This window comes from Trichosurus vulpecula, chromosome 5, assembly GCF_011100635.1.
Source record: "Trichosurus vulpecula isolate mTriVul1 chromosome 5, mTriVul1.pri, whole genome shotgun sequence".
Lineage (NCBI taxonomy): Eukaryota > Metazoa > Chordata > Mammalia > Diprotodontia > Phalangeridae > Trichosurus > Trichosurus vulpecula.
The window spans coordinates 139,851,551-139,870,866 of NC_050577.1; the positions used below are offsets into that span (position 1 = coordinate 139,851,551).

Below are 19,316 nucleotides of genomic sequence, written 5' to 3' on the forward strand. Positions count from 1 at the left end.
GTATGTACAAGGAAAGGGGAGGAGTACTTATTTCTTTAGTGAACATTTCTGACCTTTTGCCTTACAGAAAAGGAGAAAATTTGTAAATCAAACTCTTGTGAAGAAATATTTGTTGACTAACTGGTGAGGCAAATGACAAAATCATAGTCTCTGAACATTACAGTAATTGGTTCAATAGACCACCACTAAAATAAAATAAATGTTTCATTCTTCGTATGTGAAAAGGGGATGTGTAATTTTCTGGTAGTGGTATTGATGAGCTGGCACTGAGGCACATGAACATTAACTGGTCCCCACTGTCAATAAAAGATCAATTTTGAGAAGGCTGGGAAGGATTAGGCATATAATTAATGACAATGGAATAGACCCTCTTACTGCTATAGGTAATTGGCTTTCACTTATCTAGCCATTAACTTATTTGTTCTAAGAATTAGGAGAGATATAAAGATGGATAAGATACAGTTTTTACCTTTGAGGAACTTACAGTCTAAAAGAGAAGAGATAACACATTTCCAATGTTAAATATAACACAAATTAAAATACAAGCTTGAAGAATGCAAAGTGATATTAGACAAGGGAAAGATTACTGGCAGATAGGGAATTTCAGGTACAGAGAGAACGAAGGGATGGTGGTGCTGGCGGATAGGTGGGTTGGGCTAGAATGTAGAACATGTAATATGAGATAAAGTGATAATATGAGAGAAATATGAGATAAAGAGAGAGTGGAGATAGATTTTTAGGGATCCTCAACGGCAAGATGATGAGTGTGGCAATGGGAAGATACTGAAGGCTTTGGAAGAGTGGACTAGTATGAGGAGATCTATACAAGGTGTAGATCAAGCTCCAGATGAATTAGGAAACTATTCTGATATTTCAGTTCAGAGGTGAGGAGGGTAGTGTCAGTGAAAGGATAAGGAGGTGGGATATTAGAAAGACATTGTAAAGTTGAAACCAACCAAATTTGCTGACGGACTGGATGTGGGAGACAAGGAAAAGGGAGACTGATGTTCTCTAATGACTCTGAGGTGCTGAGTAAACTACAGCGGTGTTTTTGACAGAACAGGGAACCCCCAACATTGTATTCTTTTAACACACTGAAATTTGAATCAAACCTCTTATCTAAATTTTAATTGAGCATGATCCAGCTCCTCCTTAATTTCTCTGTACCAGTATTTCCTGTTTCTTTGTTGTCTGCCTCTAAAACCTGTATTGTTTTAGATGGGGTAGTGTGTTATCCTTACAGAGCACCACATTATGACTAAAGCCTCCCCCTGTAACCTGCCCTCCCTGCTCCCTTTTCCCCCCTCCCCCCGCCTTGTCTTATATAGGGAAGAAGAAAATATAGAGGAGTTACAGTTTGATAGTACATGGATCCATGTTTGTGTACCTACAATTACACACTTATGTTTGCTTTTAAGCTTCCTTACGTTATAATATTGTTACTAAATTTTAAAAAAAAGGCCTCAGAAGTCTGGTGCTAACAGTTTAGATAAGAGGCCTTAAAAATAATCAAGCTTGGTATAGTCTCCCAAAGAGCCATCTAGGCAATCCCTTCAACACAAAATAGGGATTTATTTTTTGGAGGCTTTTAAAAGTTTATTTTCATGTTAATCTCAAGCTTCTGATTAGTTCAACTATATTTCTTTTTTTGATCAGACCCACTCACAATGAATATGGCAAAAAGGTTACAGAAACCAGATTCATCACCTGTAAAACAAACTCAGTAATCTTTAACACTTGAAGGGCCTGGCATGTCAATCAATACATTGTCTTCAAAACTCTGAAATAAAAACATTTTTTAACCCACTATCTCTTTTTCATAGATTCAAAAAATCACAGAATCAACTGATGCAGCTTGGTCCTTTAAAGTATTCTTAAATTCTGGTCCTTCTAGCGTTAAGGTTTCTTCTACTTCCAAAATTTTGTTCCTCAAGGAAGTCTTTACTGGTTCAATAAACCAAAAGATTTTCACCTAGAGACCCAATCCTGTTGCCTTTTACAAATAAGCATTTGCAAGTCTTTTCATTATCTTCCAGATTTCAAGGCTGTTTCTTTGAAACATTTAGAAAGACCAACTTAAACTCCATTCTTGCTGTGTCAAAAAGAATCCTGAATTCAGTCAAAATCCTTTCACCAAGAATCTACTTAGTCTTCTTCCTCAATCCTGAACAGCCACAGCCTCAGAGTAACGACAATAAAGTGAGATTTCCTTGAGGAGACATCAGACCTTGATACTTACATGGGCTCAAAATATCTATTTTTAAATTCGATGTTGAGATTTCTTATTTCTGACCTAAATTCATTATTTATTCTTTTAAGAATTTTATTTCTCTTTTAAATCTTTCTGGAGTTTCTTGCTATTGTTCCTTGCTCCCTGAGGACCCATCTGATTCTTTCTCTTATAAGAGGTTGCTGTCGTTTAATCGTATCTGATTGGTTGTGACTCTATTTGGGGTTTTCTTGGCAAAGATACTGGAGTGATTTGCCATTTCCTTCTCCAGCTCATACAGATGAGGAAACAGCTCATATAGATAAGGCAAACAGGGTTAAGTGACTTGCCCAGGGTCACGCAGTAAGCATCTAAAGCTGGATTTCAGCTCAGGAAGATGGGTCTTCCTGACTACAGGTCCAGTGCTCTAACCACAGTGCCACCCTAGCTGCACCTTTCAAGAGATAATATTTGGTTAATTTTCCTTCATATTATAATACTTGTTCAAAGAGCTTGGTTCTTCTCTTTTAATGTTTTACACATCCTTTCTTCTGTTGGCTTATTTACTTGTGAGCTAAGTAATTATTCAGTCTCTACATAGATCTTTAGGTCTTTTAGCCTTTCCTTTGTATTCTCCCTCACTTGTATCTGGATTTTCTTCCAATCCTTGATCCCTTCCCCCTTGCACAGCTACACAAACCCCTTGAGGTTTGGATGCTGGCCATCTTCAAACTTTCTCAGGTTGGAGGATATACTGTTTGGCTGGTATAGGGTCTTTGCACTGAGTAACCTTTGGGAGAGGAAGGGAATGGAGAGTACTGGCCCCAGCTGAGTTTCTAGCCCCCTTTCCCTCAGGCCTGTTGTTTATTCCCCTCCTGTCTGTGTTTCTGAGTATAGTATTCATTTCCCACCCAGCCTGAGTGTCATCTTCTATACCTTTTCTTTGTGTAGCTAGTCAGAAATCAGTGTCTGCTACCTGACTCTTGATGGGCTGGTGACAGATGAAGAGTAGGCCTGGTGACATTGGTTCTGGTCTAGTTACTGCCATTGAGAATTCCTACAGCCAGAACTTAGGCTACATTCCTGTGAGTTTGCTTGTCCTCACTGCAGTGGGTAGCAGTATAGGTTGAGAGATGTTGAACAAGAAGTCTAAATAGTTCCTAGTGTCAATTCGCTATTTATACCTATTTGGGAAGAGGGTGGTTCTTTCTTCTTATTATTTGGATTCAATAACTCTATACCCAGTACACAATTCCTTTCTTTTTAGGTTTTGAGATTGGAGAAGTTGTGAGGAAAAACTCCTCCACCATCTTGCTGGCTATGTGATATGTGTGTCTCAGCAGATCTTTGTTATATGACAGAGTTTTAGAAACTAGATAATTTGGTTGGTTTGTTTGTTTTTAAGAAAAGAAAAAACTGGCGAAGGGAGAATATAGGCCAACAAAATAAGTTATACTCAGGAATCACTTTCTTGACTTCAGATACTGTTGAAGAGATCTACTGAGTCAGACCATAAGGTTTAATGCTTTGGGCCAGTCCAAACCTGCCCCCGCCCCCATCCCCAAATTTTCAAATTAAAAAAAAGTGAGCATTTAAAGATTCAAAAAACTGAAACCTGTTTCCTGTGAATTCTTCACTGCAAAACATACACACTCCATGGAAACTGGTATCATATCTTTCATGCTGTTGCTGCTCTAGGATTTCTTTCTGTAAAACAAAGGCAGATTTGACCAATAGCAGTTTTGCAAACTCATGATTAAGTGTCTCTGAATTATTTTTTACCTTCATGTCATATAATCAGCCAAATAGCACTTAAAAAAAAGTGTGGATGGAAGTTGAGGTAAGAACACAAGGGAGAATGCACATCTGACAATATTCTAAATCTCTGCCTTCAGTACTGTTTTCTTGCCAAAATTCATGTCTTCAATCTCTAATTGCTTACTGAACATTTCCATCTGAATGTCCCACAGTCACCATAAACTCAGCATGTTCCAAACTGAACTAATCATCTTCTCTTCCAAATCAGCTCAGCCACTCTCCTGACTTCCCAGTTGCTGTCACCACTAACAAACACTCCTATAATTATCCAGGCTAAAAACCCTGAGAGTCATCTTTGATTCATCTTGTTGACTCCTCCTCCATATGCAGTCAAGTCAATCATCAAGTCCTATTGATTTTATTTTTGCTTTAAAATGTCTCTTCCTCTTTCTTCATTCCAAATACAAGCATATATTCTAGGCCTTCATTGAATCACAGCAGGATTACTATAATATCCTCCCTAACGTCGGTTTTTTACCTGATTTTATGCATCCTATGTACTACTGCCAGATGAATTTATCTTACATAAATACCTATGCTAAACTTCCTCAATGGCTCCTAGTTTCTTACTCTATTAATTCTAAACTCATCTGCCTTCCCCCTCCATAGCCAATCTTGTCTGATCTACTCCCTAAAACACATTCACACTCCAATCATTGTTGGTCTCCGCACTATGTCACAAAGATATCATTCTCATTCTTGCATCTTTACTCTTAATAACATGGCTCTTACCTGAACACTTCCACTTAATATAACTGATGCCTACATTTCAAGGCCAAGCTCAAATCTGAATTTCTTCCATTTCTCTAGGCTTGTCGAATGTTCCAATTCTCATCCCAATCTCCTCCTCAGAACTTACTGTTCTCACCACATAATTTAGCACTTAATTGTATTAGTGACTAATTGTTCTGTGTACGGAATATCTTCCCAAGCTCTTACATGATGCTTTAGGGGATGAACTGTATCTTATGTGTCTGTAATTCCTTACAGCACCTGACAAAGTGCCGAGCTTACAGCAGGCACTCTATGTATACCTGATTGATTTATAATATAAATATATTACTGAATTGCATACAATCTAGAAACTCACCAATTTCTCTATGCCAATTGCAACAAGTGTCCTGAGCTTTTTCTTCTCTCTTTAAGACTCCCACCCAACTCCCTAACCCAACCTCTCTGCTAAAGGATCTCATCTCATACTTTACCAAAAAAAAAAAAAGTCATTCAATAAGAGTTTCCTCTTCTCTCCTCACCTCACATCACATCTTTCTGATATTTCTGATCATGACATGGCCTTTTGGCTTGCCAAGGTCAGTCTCTCTACATGTACCCTTCTTGATCTCAACTCTTCTGTCTTCCTATCAGATTGCTCCCACCATCATCACTCTCTCTCTAATCTACAATTTCTCCCTTCCTACTGGCTTCTTAGCTGCTGCCTATAAATAGTCCCAAGTCTCCTTTTCTTTAAAGTAACTCTCACTAGATTATAATATGTGTATAATATAATTGTTCTGTATCTCTACTTCTCTTCTCTGCTAACATTTTTGGGAGGAAAAAAAAGGTTTATACTAGGCACCTTTCCTCTCACATTCCCTTAAATCCTCTGCAATATATAGCTTCCAATATTATTATTCAAATAAAACTGTTCTCTTCAAATTTACCAATGATATCTTATTTGCCAAAACTAATGGCTCCTTGATCCTCATCCTTTTTGACCCATCTGTAGCATCTGACACTGTAGACCATCTTCTGTTTTTGGAAGCTCCCTCTTCTCTGAGTTTTTGTGAATCTGCTCTCTTGGTTCTCCAACCTGTTTGGCCACACACACCCCAGTCTCTTTTGCTGGATCTACATCCGGGTCACTCTCACTAACTGTGGAGGTCCCTCGGGGCTCTTTCCTGAGCTTCCTTCTCTTTTCTCTTGATTCTCTCTCACAATCCTATCTTTCACTGGATCAGATATCACCTCTCGCAGACGATACCCAGATTTTTATATCCAAGCCTAGTCTCTCTCCTGAGCCCCAGTACCAAAATACTAACTGCCTGTTGGACGACAAACTGGATGTCCAAAGGCATCTCACCCTCAACACGTCCACACAAATCACTTTGAGTTTTTTCCCCCAAACCCTCTCTTCTTATGAACTTCCTTATTACTAATGAGGGCACCACCTCCCTTCAAACCCTACCCAGATTTGAAACCTTGGTATCATTTTCGACTCCTCTTTCTTGCTTGTCCACATCACTAATTCCTGCCAAATCATGTTTACTTTCACAACATCTCATATATGTTCTCTTCTCTCTACTCACATAGCCACCACCCTAGTTCACGAGCTCACACTTTTTGCCTGGATCAGTGCATAAGCCTTCTAATTGGTCTCTCTGCATTTTTCTTCTCCAATCCATCCTTCATACTGCTGCCAAATTGTATGTCTGACCATGTTACCTTCACCTACCTTATAAATTAACTTCAGTGGCTCATTGTTACCTAGACAATCAAATATAAATGTCTCTGGTTGAATATCTTTACAACCTGACCCCTTCCTACCCTTCCAATCTATGAACATTCTACTCTGATGCACACATTCTATGATTCAGTCACACTGCATCCTGTCTCCACCCTCTGCACATAGGCTGTTCCCCATACCTGCAATGCTCTCTGTCCTAGCTTCCTACTCTTCAAATTCTTGGCTTTCTTTAAGTCTCAGATCAAATGCTACTTACTCCAAGAAACTTTTCTTGGTCTTCCCTGCTTCTACTGCCATTCCCTTTAAGGTCACCTTCCATCTACTCTATTTTATCTTGTAAGTTCTGGTCCATATGTGTTGTCTACCTCATCACTATTTATGCTCCTTGAGGGGAAAGACTTGCTTTTACTTTTTTCTTTGTATTCCCAGACCAAAGAAGTGTTTAAAAAAATTAATAACCACTCTCTTATTCTTTAGCAACAGAGGAGATAATATTGATATTTAGTTCCACGTTGAAAAAAAATTTAAAGCTACCAAGTTAATAATACTCCTATCTAAAACATTTTTGTACTTTTTCTTCTTCTAGATACATTTTTTGGTTTCTTTTTCTCTTGATTCTATGCTTTCCTTTTTTTTTAACTTCTTTATGGATTTGCTTCTATGTGCGAGAAGTATTTACTGTTGGAAAGTTCCATGTACTGTGCCTTTAGAGGAAAAGCAGTATACAAAAAATTTTTTAAAGGAAAAAAAATCAAAGTTTAGACTCCAATTTCTCTGCATCATAACCTCATTCTCATAAGCACCATTGCCGTCAGTAATTACTTTGTTTGACTTAGGGAAGGAAACAGCTTCATTCTATCAGAACTTTGTATCTGTTGACCAAAGACAGGGAAATATAATGCATTTAAACAGTTTAGCTTAGGCCTTCTTAATTTTCTTTTGTACCTATGCCGGGAGCAAAGAATGGGACTGCAGTCACTTAAACTCCTGCTCAGTTCGTTAGCTCATGAATGAACAGAGGAGAGGACTGGGTATTCAACTTATTGTATTGCCATACCTGGTTAGGAGAGGGGAGGAGAAGAGTTGGAAATAGGGTTTTCTCCCTCTTGACAGGTGTGTGCATTGTTCATGCAGTCTCAAATACAAAGTCCAAACTTAATGTCATTATTACCACATACTTACAGTATCATTATGTCTATCCCATAATCTGCCAAGAAATGAACTTGTGCTTGTTTTCTAAATACTTTTATTTTGACACTAAAAACCAACGAAAATCCACTGACCTTTCTTTTGTATTCCTTCATACTACTGCCCCTCTCCCTTTTCATCTAGCTTCCCTATTTTCATTAAAAAAAATTTATTGACACCTTTTGTTTTTACATCATAGCCATTTCTAGATCTTGACTTTCTCCCCTCCCCTTGGAATTGAACCCTATTTTGTGACCAAGAAAAACAGTTATGTAAAAACCACTGACACACTAACACTATGTGAACTATTCTGGCCTTGTAGTCCTCTATCTATCTGCTATGGGGCAGGGGGGGGGGGGGCATCTCCAGTTGTCCTGATCTATATCTGGCCATCGGAGCCAGATGGCTCCAAAGGAGAAAGTGAGGCTGGTGACTTTGCACAGCCCTCCCTCATTTAAATCCAATTCACTTGCAAGTCATGGCATCACCTCCGGGATGTTATGGTCTTCCTCCAGAATGAAGGACAAACAGCAACAACCTCTCTCCTGAGAGGAGGGAGGCTTGTTTTATTAATTCTTCTCTGGGTAATAATACCCAGAGTTCTCTGGGTTCTCTGTAATAACCAAGAGTAGTTATTGTAATTACTCAGAGTTCAGTTTCCTCAGTTTCATTACCTTCTCTCTCTGTCCTTCTCGCTACATATAACATGTGTATACACAGATGTAACACACACACACACCCATGTAATACCTATGTATGTGACCAATATTAGGAATTAAGAGAAATGTAGGAACCTGTATCTGAATTGGTAAAGGGTGAAGCAAATACAAGTTCTCTTTCTCCAAATCCCTCATATTTATTATTTCATACCGTGGAGAAGTCCATTATATTCACAGACTACAACCATTTCAGCCGTTCTCAATCACCTTCTTCACTGTTCTTAAGCTCAGTGACCAATAAACTCCTTGAAAGGCAATTTAACCATCAAAATCCACTTATCCCCAAAAGATATTACCCTCAAGCCTTGGACAAATTGTGCGGCAAAGTAGAGAAGTTACTCTATATTTCAATGCCGTTATACTTACTCTTCTATGATTTATTAATAGCAACATACTCTTCTGGGTAAATGAAAAACTTCTTCTTGTACAGAGAAGAGCTCGTTTCAACCTCAAATATGAGGACACAGTCAGGAACCATATAATCACCAGTTGGTATAGGTCAAGATGCCCTGAATTGTGTAAAGGTTGGGACTTAACAACTAAAAACCTAGATGGATTCTGTGTGATCTGCCCACATACACTTTGTGTCTGTATAGAAACATTGAATGCCAAATACTAACCACAGAGCAAGACAGCTTTAATGCAATCAGACAGGGCTAGTCTTAACCTCCAGGATAGGATTCTGGGGGTGTGGAGGGAAAAAGCATAAGAGTAACGAGGTAGTAGGCTCACTCGATAAATTGCTTTCAATAGTTGTTTTAAATGTTAAAGCAACCACAGGAGCATAGACCTGCTTTTTGAAGTGCGGTAAGTTGGAAAAAATAAAAGCTGCACTTGTCACTCTGGAGAGAAATGATTATTAATAACCAATTATGGGGGAGATCCAGGCTTTTCCCCTGTCCTATTTCCTCATTTGAAGCCCAGCCTTTGCAGGACATTACTGACCTCTGCTAAAAATTTACCCCACGTAGATCATCTAAGGTATCCTGCCCATTGTGTTTCACTCAAGACAGTTTGGGTGATGGTAGGTCTTTTGTGTACACTGTTCAAGGCTGGGAATGGTTTAGGCATTAGAAATAGTTCCTTTGTCTAGGAGTGACATGATGTCACTCTCTCAGCCCCTCATTGGAGTGAGCCGACTTCTCACTGTAATATTAATTCTCTCATTAATTGTTAACTAATCAGAGTTAACTGCCACCTTCAGGAATACCTACTCTTCCAAGGGCATGGTGAGCCCACAGCTATGAGTTGTCTTTGGTCTAGGAGAGAGATGGCCAAACAACCATTCCTTTTATTAATAAAATGCTTAATTAACCCAGAAATTGTATCTCTTGGACTTTTTAAATGTCATACAGTCATAGGTAGTTTGATATACAGAGACAACATAGTTTGGAAAATTGTAGGGATACCATTCCCAGAAGGTGGCCTCAGGGACTGGGATGAGCACAAGATGGTCTGGAATTCTTAGGAAAAGTAATCTGTGTGGTTTATTTTGCTTGTACCTGGGTTGCACCTAAACAACAGGTCAAAGATTTGCCACTTTCCTTTGGTGTAAGTACCCTCTTCACTCACAGATCACCTCTCTACAAACTTTAGAAACAGCTGGTGGTGCAATGGATAGCTCACCAGGCCTGGAGTCAGAGAGATGCGAACTCAAATCTGACTTCAGACACTTACTAGCTGTGTGACCTTGGGGAAGTCACTAACCCTGTTTGCCTCCGTTTCATCAACCATAAAATGGGAATAACAATAATAACATCTATTTCCTAAGGTTGTGGTGAGGTTAAATGAAATGATATCTGTAAAACTGCTTAGCACTGCGCCTGGCACACAGTAGGTGCTTAACAAATATATTTTCCCTTCCTTTCTTAAAGAGCCGAATTTCCAAAGTGTGCTTTAGCTGAACCGACGTTCTATCACTCGCCTTAAACTCTCTAGACCAGGGCTTCCTCAGCGTTTTCTACTTAGGACCCCTTTTTGAGTTTTGCCCCTGTTAGTTGGTGTTACACAGCCTGAGGGCACGCGCAGTGCAAAGTGCACATGCTCTGTGATCAGAACCAAGGCTGGAGTGAAGCGGCTTGATGCAACAAGAGTAACTACTGCCAGACACACCTTGGATTCATTACACATTTGATTTTTAACTCATTTTTGATCATTGCATGCTCAGAAACCTTTTACTGTTGCCAAATTTTTTGCAATCACCATATGGGGTCATGACCCACAGGTTAAGAAGACCTGCTAGACTAAGAGTACAGGCCCCTAAAATTATATAGAAACTAGCAATCATACAGTCTTTGTGCCAGAGTGGACCTCAGAGATCAGGGAAACCAACCTCAAGAAATGTTTTATTCCTTCCCACACAGCTAGTTACTGACAGAAGCGGACTGAGACCCCAGGTCTGCTGAGCAATACCTGATAAATATTTCTGCTATACCACATTTTTCTTTCACCCAAAGGATGCCCTTTCTACCCCTATGCTTCTGGGCACTCAGTCCATGAAGGCACAGAAAAACGTCAAGTGACTGGATCACTAAGTAAAGAAGGACATGTGAGTGACAGGAGATGTCACAACCTGACAAAGGAAAATAATTCTGAGAATTAGTACTTGGCACATCGTAGGCACTTTATAAATGCTTGTTGACTGATAGCATCCAGGACCAAGACAGGTCATCTACCCCTCCCCCCCCACCCCGATCCCAGGAAAGGCAGATGTCATGAAACCTTTGTCTGCTGCTAATCTATACAAAATAAAGAAAAAACGATGGACACAAAACACTGACAGTGGTCTGACTGATCTTGGTCACAAGTCAAAAAGTATCATTTTTTGGTGGGGAAGGGGTTTGTTTGGTGCTTGACAAATCTGCTTTTTTGGTTCCTTGCTCAGACATCATGTGCGATTAATGACTCATTTAGCTGGCATCACTGGGGAATGTGATGGTCTGGATAAGGGAATTTTCCAGATAACTACAACTTAATCCTTTAAGCACAAACACTTGAATTTAAGTTTTTGAGGCAAATCTTGCTATAAGGTACAAGGAACAAGGATCACCATCATGAACATCAGTTACTGAATTACAACTTGTTTTGTGACTTAGATCAAGTCACTCAGACTCAATGGGCACTAGTTTCCTCATTTGTAAAATGAAGCGGTCATATCTTTAAAGCTCTGAAATCTGCTGACTTTAGTACTGAGATCACTACCACAGTAGGGAAGGCAGGGAAATGGGAGGCAGATTGTTGTTTGTCCTTTGTTCTCAGAGAGGACCATGACATCAGGAAGATGACGCCGTGACTTGCAGGTAAATTGGATTTGAGTGAGGGAGTGCTATGCAAAGTCACCAGCCTTACTTTCTCCTCGGAGTGCTCTGGGTCTAGTGACAAGATATAGATCAGGATGACTAGAGATGGCTGTCAGGAGGCAGGTGGGTGAAAAGGAAAAGAATGAAGAATCTAAAGTCAGACCTGAGATCAAACTTTGCCTCTGCCACTTACCCCCATGTTATTTTGGGTAACCAGATGGCCTGAAATTCTAAGAAAATGTCATCTTTGTGCTTCAAATTCTTCTTGTTAGTCTGGGCCTCAGTATCTTATCTATAAAATGGAGGAATTGGACCAGATGACCTTTAAGGTTCCCTTCAAGCTCTACATTTATGACCTTATGGTCCTATATCTGAGCTATAGGGAAGGGATGGAGAAACTATTGCCAGGAATATTGAGGGGTATACCATCTTCTCTCCCATGCAAACATTATCAATCAGTAAACATTTATTAAGCACCTACTGTGTGCCAGGCACTATGCTAAGCACTGGGGATACAAAAAAGAGGCAAAAGACAGTACTTGCCCTCCAGGAGCGTACAATCTAATTTGGGGGAAGGGGGAGGAGGAAGAGCAAACAAATATGTACAAGCAAGCTATATAAAGATAAATAGGAAATAATGAACAGAGGGAAGGCATTAGCATTAAGAGGGTTTAGGCAAGGCTTCTTATGGAAGATAGAATTTTAGTTGGGCATTGTAGGAAGCTAGTAGACAGGGATGAAGATACAGAACATTCCAAGCATGGGGCGACAGCCAGAGAAAATGCCAGAATTCAAGAGATGGAGGGTATGGTTCATGGAACAATCAGAAGGACAGGGTCATTGGATTGAAGAACATGTGTTGTGGAGTAAGGTGTAAGAAGACTGGAAAGGCATGAAAGGTTGTGGAGGACTTTGAATGTCAGGCAGAGGATTTTGTATTTGGTCCTGGAGGTGATAGGGAGCCAGAGGAGTTTATCAAGCAGGGGGTGTGATACTGTTGGGTCTGTATGTTAGGAAAACCACTTTATTGGCTGAACAGAGGATGGACTCGAGTGGGGAGAGACTTGAAGCAGGCAGACCCATCAGGAGGGTACTGCAATGGTCCAGGCATAGGTGATATGCAGGATGAAGCCAGGCCTCCCTGCTGGTGTGCTGAAGGCTGGCCTATCATACTATTAGGGAGAAAGAAAGACTCAGGTTGGACCTCAGAACACACAGTGAGGCTTTTCTACACAGGTCTAGTAGTGTTGCTGGAAGCCTTTTCCTGTAAGTAGGTGCTTGTGAGATTTACATATGAATATAGCTCTAGATATCCAGTTTTGGAGCCTGGTCATACAGGCTCAAGAGAGTGGATTGTTAAATTTTCATTGTGAGCATTTACACCTTGGAAATCAGCAAATGCTACAAATCAAGGTTTGATTTATTGTGTTGTTGATTGTCTAGGCTTAAGAAAGTGATGGAGAAAATCTTAATGGTGCAGATTAAACTTGAAAGTGTGTTTTCCAAGAGACGGTTATTAAACATTTACCAGAGCATCAATACATACAGTTATGTTATACCAATGTATTTATGAGATACAGATACAGGTCTGTATCTCAAAAATGCACATGTGCACACACACACTCACTCACCAGACAAGTCTTACCCTGTATTATGTTTCATATGCTGGATCATGCTGTGAAACTGCCTGATATCTTGGGCACAGAGCATACCAAAGGGATTGATAGGAATGAATATATGTCACAAAATGGGTGAAAGCTATATCCCAATAGCACCTTCCTAGTCAGTCCCATCTTACCAGATTATGTCAGTAACAAAATAATCATGGGATCCTATTTGAAATTCCCGTAAATGAAATTGAGGTTTGTTTCATCTGCCCTTCTACTGATTTTGCAAAGACTCCAGTGCCCTCCTAGTTGTGGGTGGTTCTCTCTCCTCCCCTTGAGACCACATTATTTCTTTAAAGTTCCTTCTGTTGATCAGTATTTATTGCTACCAGTTTTGAGTCACCCACCCCAACCCTTCCCAAACCCAATATATCCATAGATTAGGCATCTCTGCTTTCTGGCTATTATTTAGGACACAGCTGAAAGTGGCTAGAGGAAACCAGATAACTGAGTATCATGTGAAAAATTAAGTCAAATATAATATATGTCTGAGAAGGGAAAATATAACTAAACTTCTTTCCTGTGCGGTAAAATACAGGGACTTTGTGGAAGCTATTTTCATTGGAGTCAGAGGTTTTGTTGTATATTTTTTGGTGCCTGAGGTTGTCAGATGCTCACTCAACAGATAATTGGACATTATTTTACAGAAGCATATTTTTTTTCTAGGAATGTTTGATGCATGCTCAGCAGTGATAAAAAACAAAAACCTGACTATAAATAGATTCGGGAGAGAATTAACTGCATGTTGAATTTGTTACCGTGTGACAGTTAAATCTAGATGCGAAAAAACCCAGAACAGGATTTTGAAAGGACATAACCATGGATATTACTATTGATACTCTAATTTGGTGAACTCATCAGTGCTCACAGGTTTAATGATCATTTCTGTGCAAATGACTCCCAGGAGCTTGATGACCTGACTTAGTCTTTCCTGACTTCTAGTCATGTATCACCAGTAACCTATTAGGTATTTCAAAATGGATTTCCTATAAGCATCCTAAACTCAACACATCAAAAACAGAACTCATTATCTTTCCTCCTAAACCTGCCTTTCTTCTGAAATTCCTTATTTCTGTCAAGGGTACCACCAACCTTCCAGTTATTCAGACTTATAACCCTGACATCAACCTTGATTGCTCATTCTCAGGACCACATATCTAATCAGTTGCCAAATCTTGGCATTTTCACCTTGATGACATCTCTCTTGTCTATCTCCTCTTCATTCACATAACCTAGTTCAGGCTATCATCACTTCTAGACCAGATTATTGCAATGATCTCCAGGATTCATCCCCCCTCACTCCACTGTCCCCCAATCTTCCTACTAACTCCTATTCAAACTCTAGTTGCTTCCTATTAATTCTAAAGTAAATTATAAATTCTTATTTTTGGCATTTAAAGCCCTTCACAATGTGGATCCAGCCTATCTTTTCAGTCTTAGTACATTATTCCTCTTCATGTTCTCTGTAGTCTAACAAACTTAAAAAAAAAAAAAACCTCAACAAAACTGTTCCTTATACATAGTATGCTACCTTCCATCTCTCTGCCTTTGCACGGGCTGCGCCATCCTGGAATACACTTCCTCCTCACCTTTACCTCTGTGAATCCCAAGTTTCCTTCAAGACTCAGTTCCCATGCTATCTTCCATATGAAGCCTTTCCTGATTCTCCCAGTTGCTAGAGACACCCTCCTTGAAATCACTTTGCTTTTATTTTGCTTATACCTGTATATGTACTGTCTCCCTTGTTAGAATGTAGACTACTTGAGGGTATGAACCATTTCACTTTTGTCTTGTCAAAGCATGAAATGCCTAAAATACCATCTCCAGTACCTAGCACATTGCCTGGAATAAAGTGGGTAAAAAAGAGTTGCTGGGTGACTGATGGAAAGTTTCTCTACTGAATTACTAGAAACTCTTTTGTCCAACTATATGCCAAAAAAAAGCAGAAAACTTAAATAAGATAGATGGTATAAAATGTTCAAATTAATGGAACAAGAAATAGAGAATTCAAAAGACCCATCCTCAGGAAAAAAAACCAAAAACAAAAACAAAGGGGCCATAAACGAAATTGCAAAGTGGGGGAAAAACTAGGACCATATGGATTTGCACACAAATACTATCAAACATTCATCTGGAAGAACAAAAAGTCAAGAATGTTCAGGGAAATGATGGGACAAAAAATTGTAAGAAAGTAGGACTAGCAGTACAAGACCTTCAATTATACTACAAAGCACCAATTCTCAAAATGTTTTGGTATTGGTTAAAAAATGAAGAGGTCGATCAACAGATTAATTATACAACATACAGAAATAAACAAGCTTAATTACCTATTGATCAATAAACACAAACACCCCAGCTACTGGGGTAAGGATTCACTATTTGATAAAAATTGCTGAGATAATTGGAAAGCGTCTCACAGAAACTGGATTTAGAACAACAACTCACACTATGTATACACCAGAAGACATGTGCCCCAAAGGGTCACATCATAAACAAATTTAGAGAAACAAAGAAGAAATTATCTTTTGGAAATAAGAATAGGCAAGCATTCATGAGCAAATAAGAGACAGAGATCACCACAGAAAATAAAATGGCCAATTTTGATTGGGTTTTTGCATAAACAAATCCAATGCAACTAGAAGGGAAAAAAATCTTTGCAGCCAGTTTACCTAAAAAAGGTTTCTTTATGTATATGTGCATATACATTATATTTATACATGGAACTGTTCAAATTTATAACAATAAGAGCCATTCCCTAATTGATAAATGGTCAAAGGATGTGAACAATTAGTTTTCAAAATAATAAATAGAAGCTATCAGTAGTCATATGAAAAATGCCCTAAATCACTAATGGAGAAATACAAGTTAAAGAAACTCTGAGGTTTCTCTTAATACCCATCATAGTAGCAAATATGACAAAAAAGGAAAACAGCAAATGCAGGAAGGCAGGTATGCACTGTTGGTAGAGCTATGAATTGGTACAGCCATTCGGGAAAGAAACTGGGAACTACAGCCCAAAAGTCACTAAACTGTGTAAACCTTTTGAAACAGCTATATGTTGACTAGGCCCATATCTCAAAGGATCAAAGAGAGAGCAAAAGGATCACATGTACAAAAATATTTCTAGCAGCTTTTTTTTTTCAGTAGTGGTAAAGAATGATAAACTAAGGCAGAGCTCATCAACTAGGGGATGGGTGAACAACTTACGCTATGTGAACGTAAAGAAGCAGTTATTGTACCATAAAAACTGCTGAAAGGATGGGTTGAGAGACAGCTGGGAAGACTTGTATGAATTGATGAAGAGTGATGTGAGCAGAACCAGGAGAACAATTTATATAAAAACAACCACACTGTACAGAAAAACAACTTTAAAAAGACCAACTTATTAAAAATTCTGATTAATGCAATTACCAACTATGATTCCAGAGAACCAAAAATGAAATCTCCTGAAAGCACCTGCCCATCTGAAAGAAAGGTTATGGACGCAAGCTACAGATCAGGACAAACATTTTTCAACATGGCCAATGCAGGGATTTGTTTTGCTGAACTATGTATATTTGTTATATATACATGTTTTTTTTAATTTAAATTGGGGGTGCAGATATGGAAAGGAGAGAAAATAAATACCGTTACCTGAAATAATATTTTTTAAATGAAGAATCTTGAAAGCCTATAGGATTAAATCCAAACTCTTTATCCTGACACTCTCCCAAGACTGGCTCAGGTCTTATTTTCTAAACACTACCAACACAGAATTTATGCTTGAACAAATCTGTACTATTTCTTCCTCGAACACTTTGGCTACTTCCATGAATTTGTTCACTCTGTTCTTTTTACCTAGAATGCTCTTTCCACAACTTTACTTAAAAAAATCTTATCTGCCCAGCAAAGTCTCATTCAAATGCCATCTCCATCTCTTTGATCATCCCAACAAGAACCTAACCCTACTTTCTCTGTGCTCTTAAAGTGTTGAGTTCATACCATTTAACATGTGTTCCTTTATACTGAAGATAAAATCTCTTGGAATTTACCTCCACACATACCCACAATCTAGACCAATGGTTCCCAGTGATTTTTATTTTTAAACCCCTTTCAACAACACAAATGTATTGTGAACTCCGAGGAAAATTTAATATACTACTCATTTTATGTTTATTTTACCACTTTTTTCCCTTGCTATTTACTGTTTTATCTTACCACTATTTTGCAATGTTTATTACTTAAGTGTCCAATAAAGAATTTTTAGCACAAACCCCTTGGATCATCATTATGAATCTCAAAGAGGTTTTGAAAACCACTAAATGGGAACCCCTGCTCTAGACTATAAACTCTATAAGGGAAGGATCTTGGTTGGTACAACTTTCTATATCATATAGTGCCTCGTATTAAGGAGATACTCAGTTAATACTTCTAGAATGGACGAAGGAACATTCAGCTTACCTAAAATATACAACATATCTAAGAAAGGCAAATGTGAATTCATCTGAGGAAAAGTCTCTTTCTGCAAAGAGTGAGTTATAGTAGATTTGTTGTCATAGTGGTTTCTCTTGTTACCTTTATACATATGGACATAAGTAGGCACAATTGTACCCTGGTTTCTATTTTAAACACACCACCTATAAGTTGCCCAAACTTTAACATTAAAAGGACAGTTGCTTGAAGAAACTCGCCTACTAAGAACATTACATATCTTAAGACAGAAAAACCATTACACATTATAAAAGAAAATTGAAGGGGTTTTAGAGATTGAGCAAGTTTCCATTCTAGTGAGAACACAAAGTCATCACTGCCAACCTGAACACTCTACAGCTATGGTTTGAAGGATCTCGGGTTTGTGTTTGAGATTTTGTATGTTGATTGTGCAGTTAGATGAGTAAATTCAGTGGGCATATTTGTTACCATGGAAACAAATTCTGAGAAAAGAACTCAAGATGCAATTCAAGACAAATGAAGTAATATACTTGCAGCTCTTCTCTAAGTGGAATGTGGGTGAGAGTCATTGTACAGAACTTTGGAGGAAATTTCAGGTGTGGTAACACTGTATTACACTGAGTTTTGCTTTTTTTTTTTTAAAGTCTGTTAAGATCTAAATTAACCTGACAAAGAAGTGGTTTTCTCTCTAGTTCCCTCAGAGAAGACAATTCTATATGATTTTTGCTTCTTCCAAAAAAGGGTAACATGTTAGATACCCTTTTCTCCTCAGTGCATGGAACTGAAGTGCCAAAAGGAATCATATTTTACATGGCAGTCTTTGAGTTATACATTTAAGTACTTAAGAATTCTGGTCAACTCAATGATTAGCTATGTTTTTAGAGGACCAAGGATGAAGAATGCTACTTACCTCCTAACAGAGAGGTGATGGACCAAATACAGAGAATGAGATATATTTTTGGATATGGTCAATATGGGAGTTTTTAAAAATGTATTTTGTTTGTTTTGGAACTAGGTTTCCTTATTTCATTCAGGCTGGAGATATGGTGGCTTCTCATAAGCTTGACATGCCACCTCCTCCCCTACCCCAAACCAGGACAGAAGCTTTGACCCACTCTGTTACTTTCTTGGGTCAGAAAGGCAGCTCCTGGGACTTAGCATACTGGTGCTGATGTTAATTCAGACACCAGATTGGCTTTAGTTCTGTTTGAGATCAAAACTCCGTAACTCAAGAGACACATGAGAGTAGTTGTCATGCTGGGTGGCTATACATATTTGTTATAAGGGTTTTGGTTTTCTTTTTTGGAAGAAGAATGGGGTAAAAGGGAGAGTAAATGTTTGTAAATTGGAAAAAAACTAAAAACATTTAGAGTTACCTAAAATCAAATCATGACAGAAATGAGAGGCAAATGGTTTAAACTCTGAGACTCTGATACTTATTCTTTTTATATGAAAAAAATGCTCATGCTCCCCCTTCTTTCAATTCAGTTCATCCTCCAAAAGAGGAAGATGGGTTTTTCT

General features: G+C 38.6%; 1 protein-coding gene across 1 annotated transcript in view; it reads right to left on the reverse strand.

The window, feature by feature from the left end:
* The window catches only part of ZNF277 (zinc finger protein 277), a 162,406-nt gene that overhangs the window by 31,656 nt on the left and 111,434 nt on the right, over positions 1–19,316 (reverse strand). Inside the window, exon 5 of the mRNA XM_036762166.1 lies at positions 3,825–3,916. Within this exon, the coding sequence (XP_036618061.1) occupies positions 3,825–3,916 (92 nt within the window). The remainder of the gene's footprint in view (positions 1–3,824; positions 3,917–19,316) is intronic.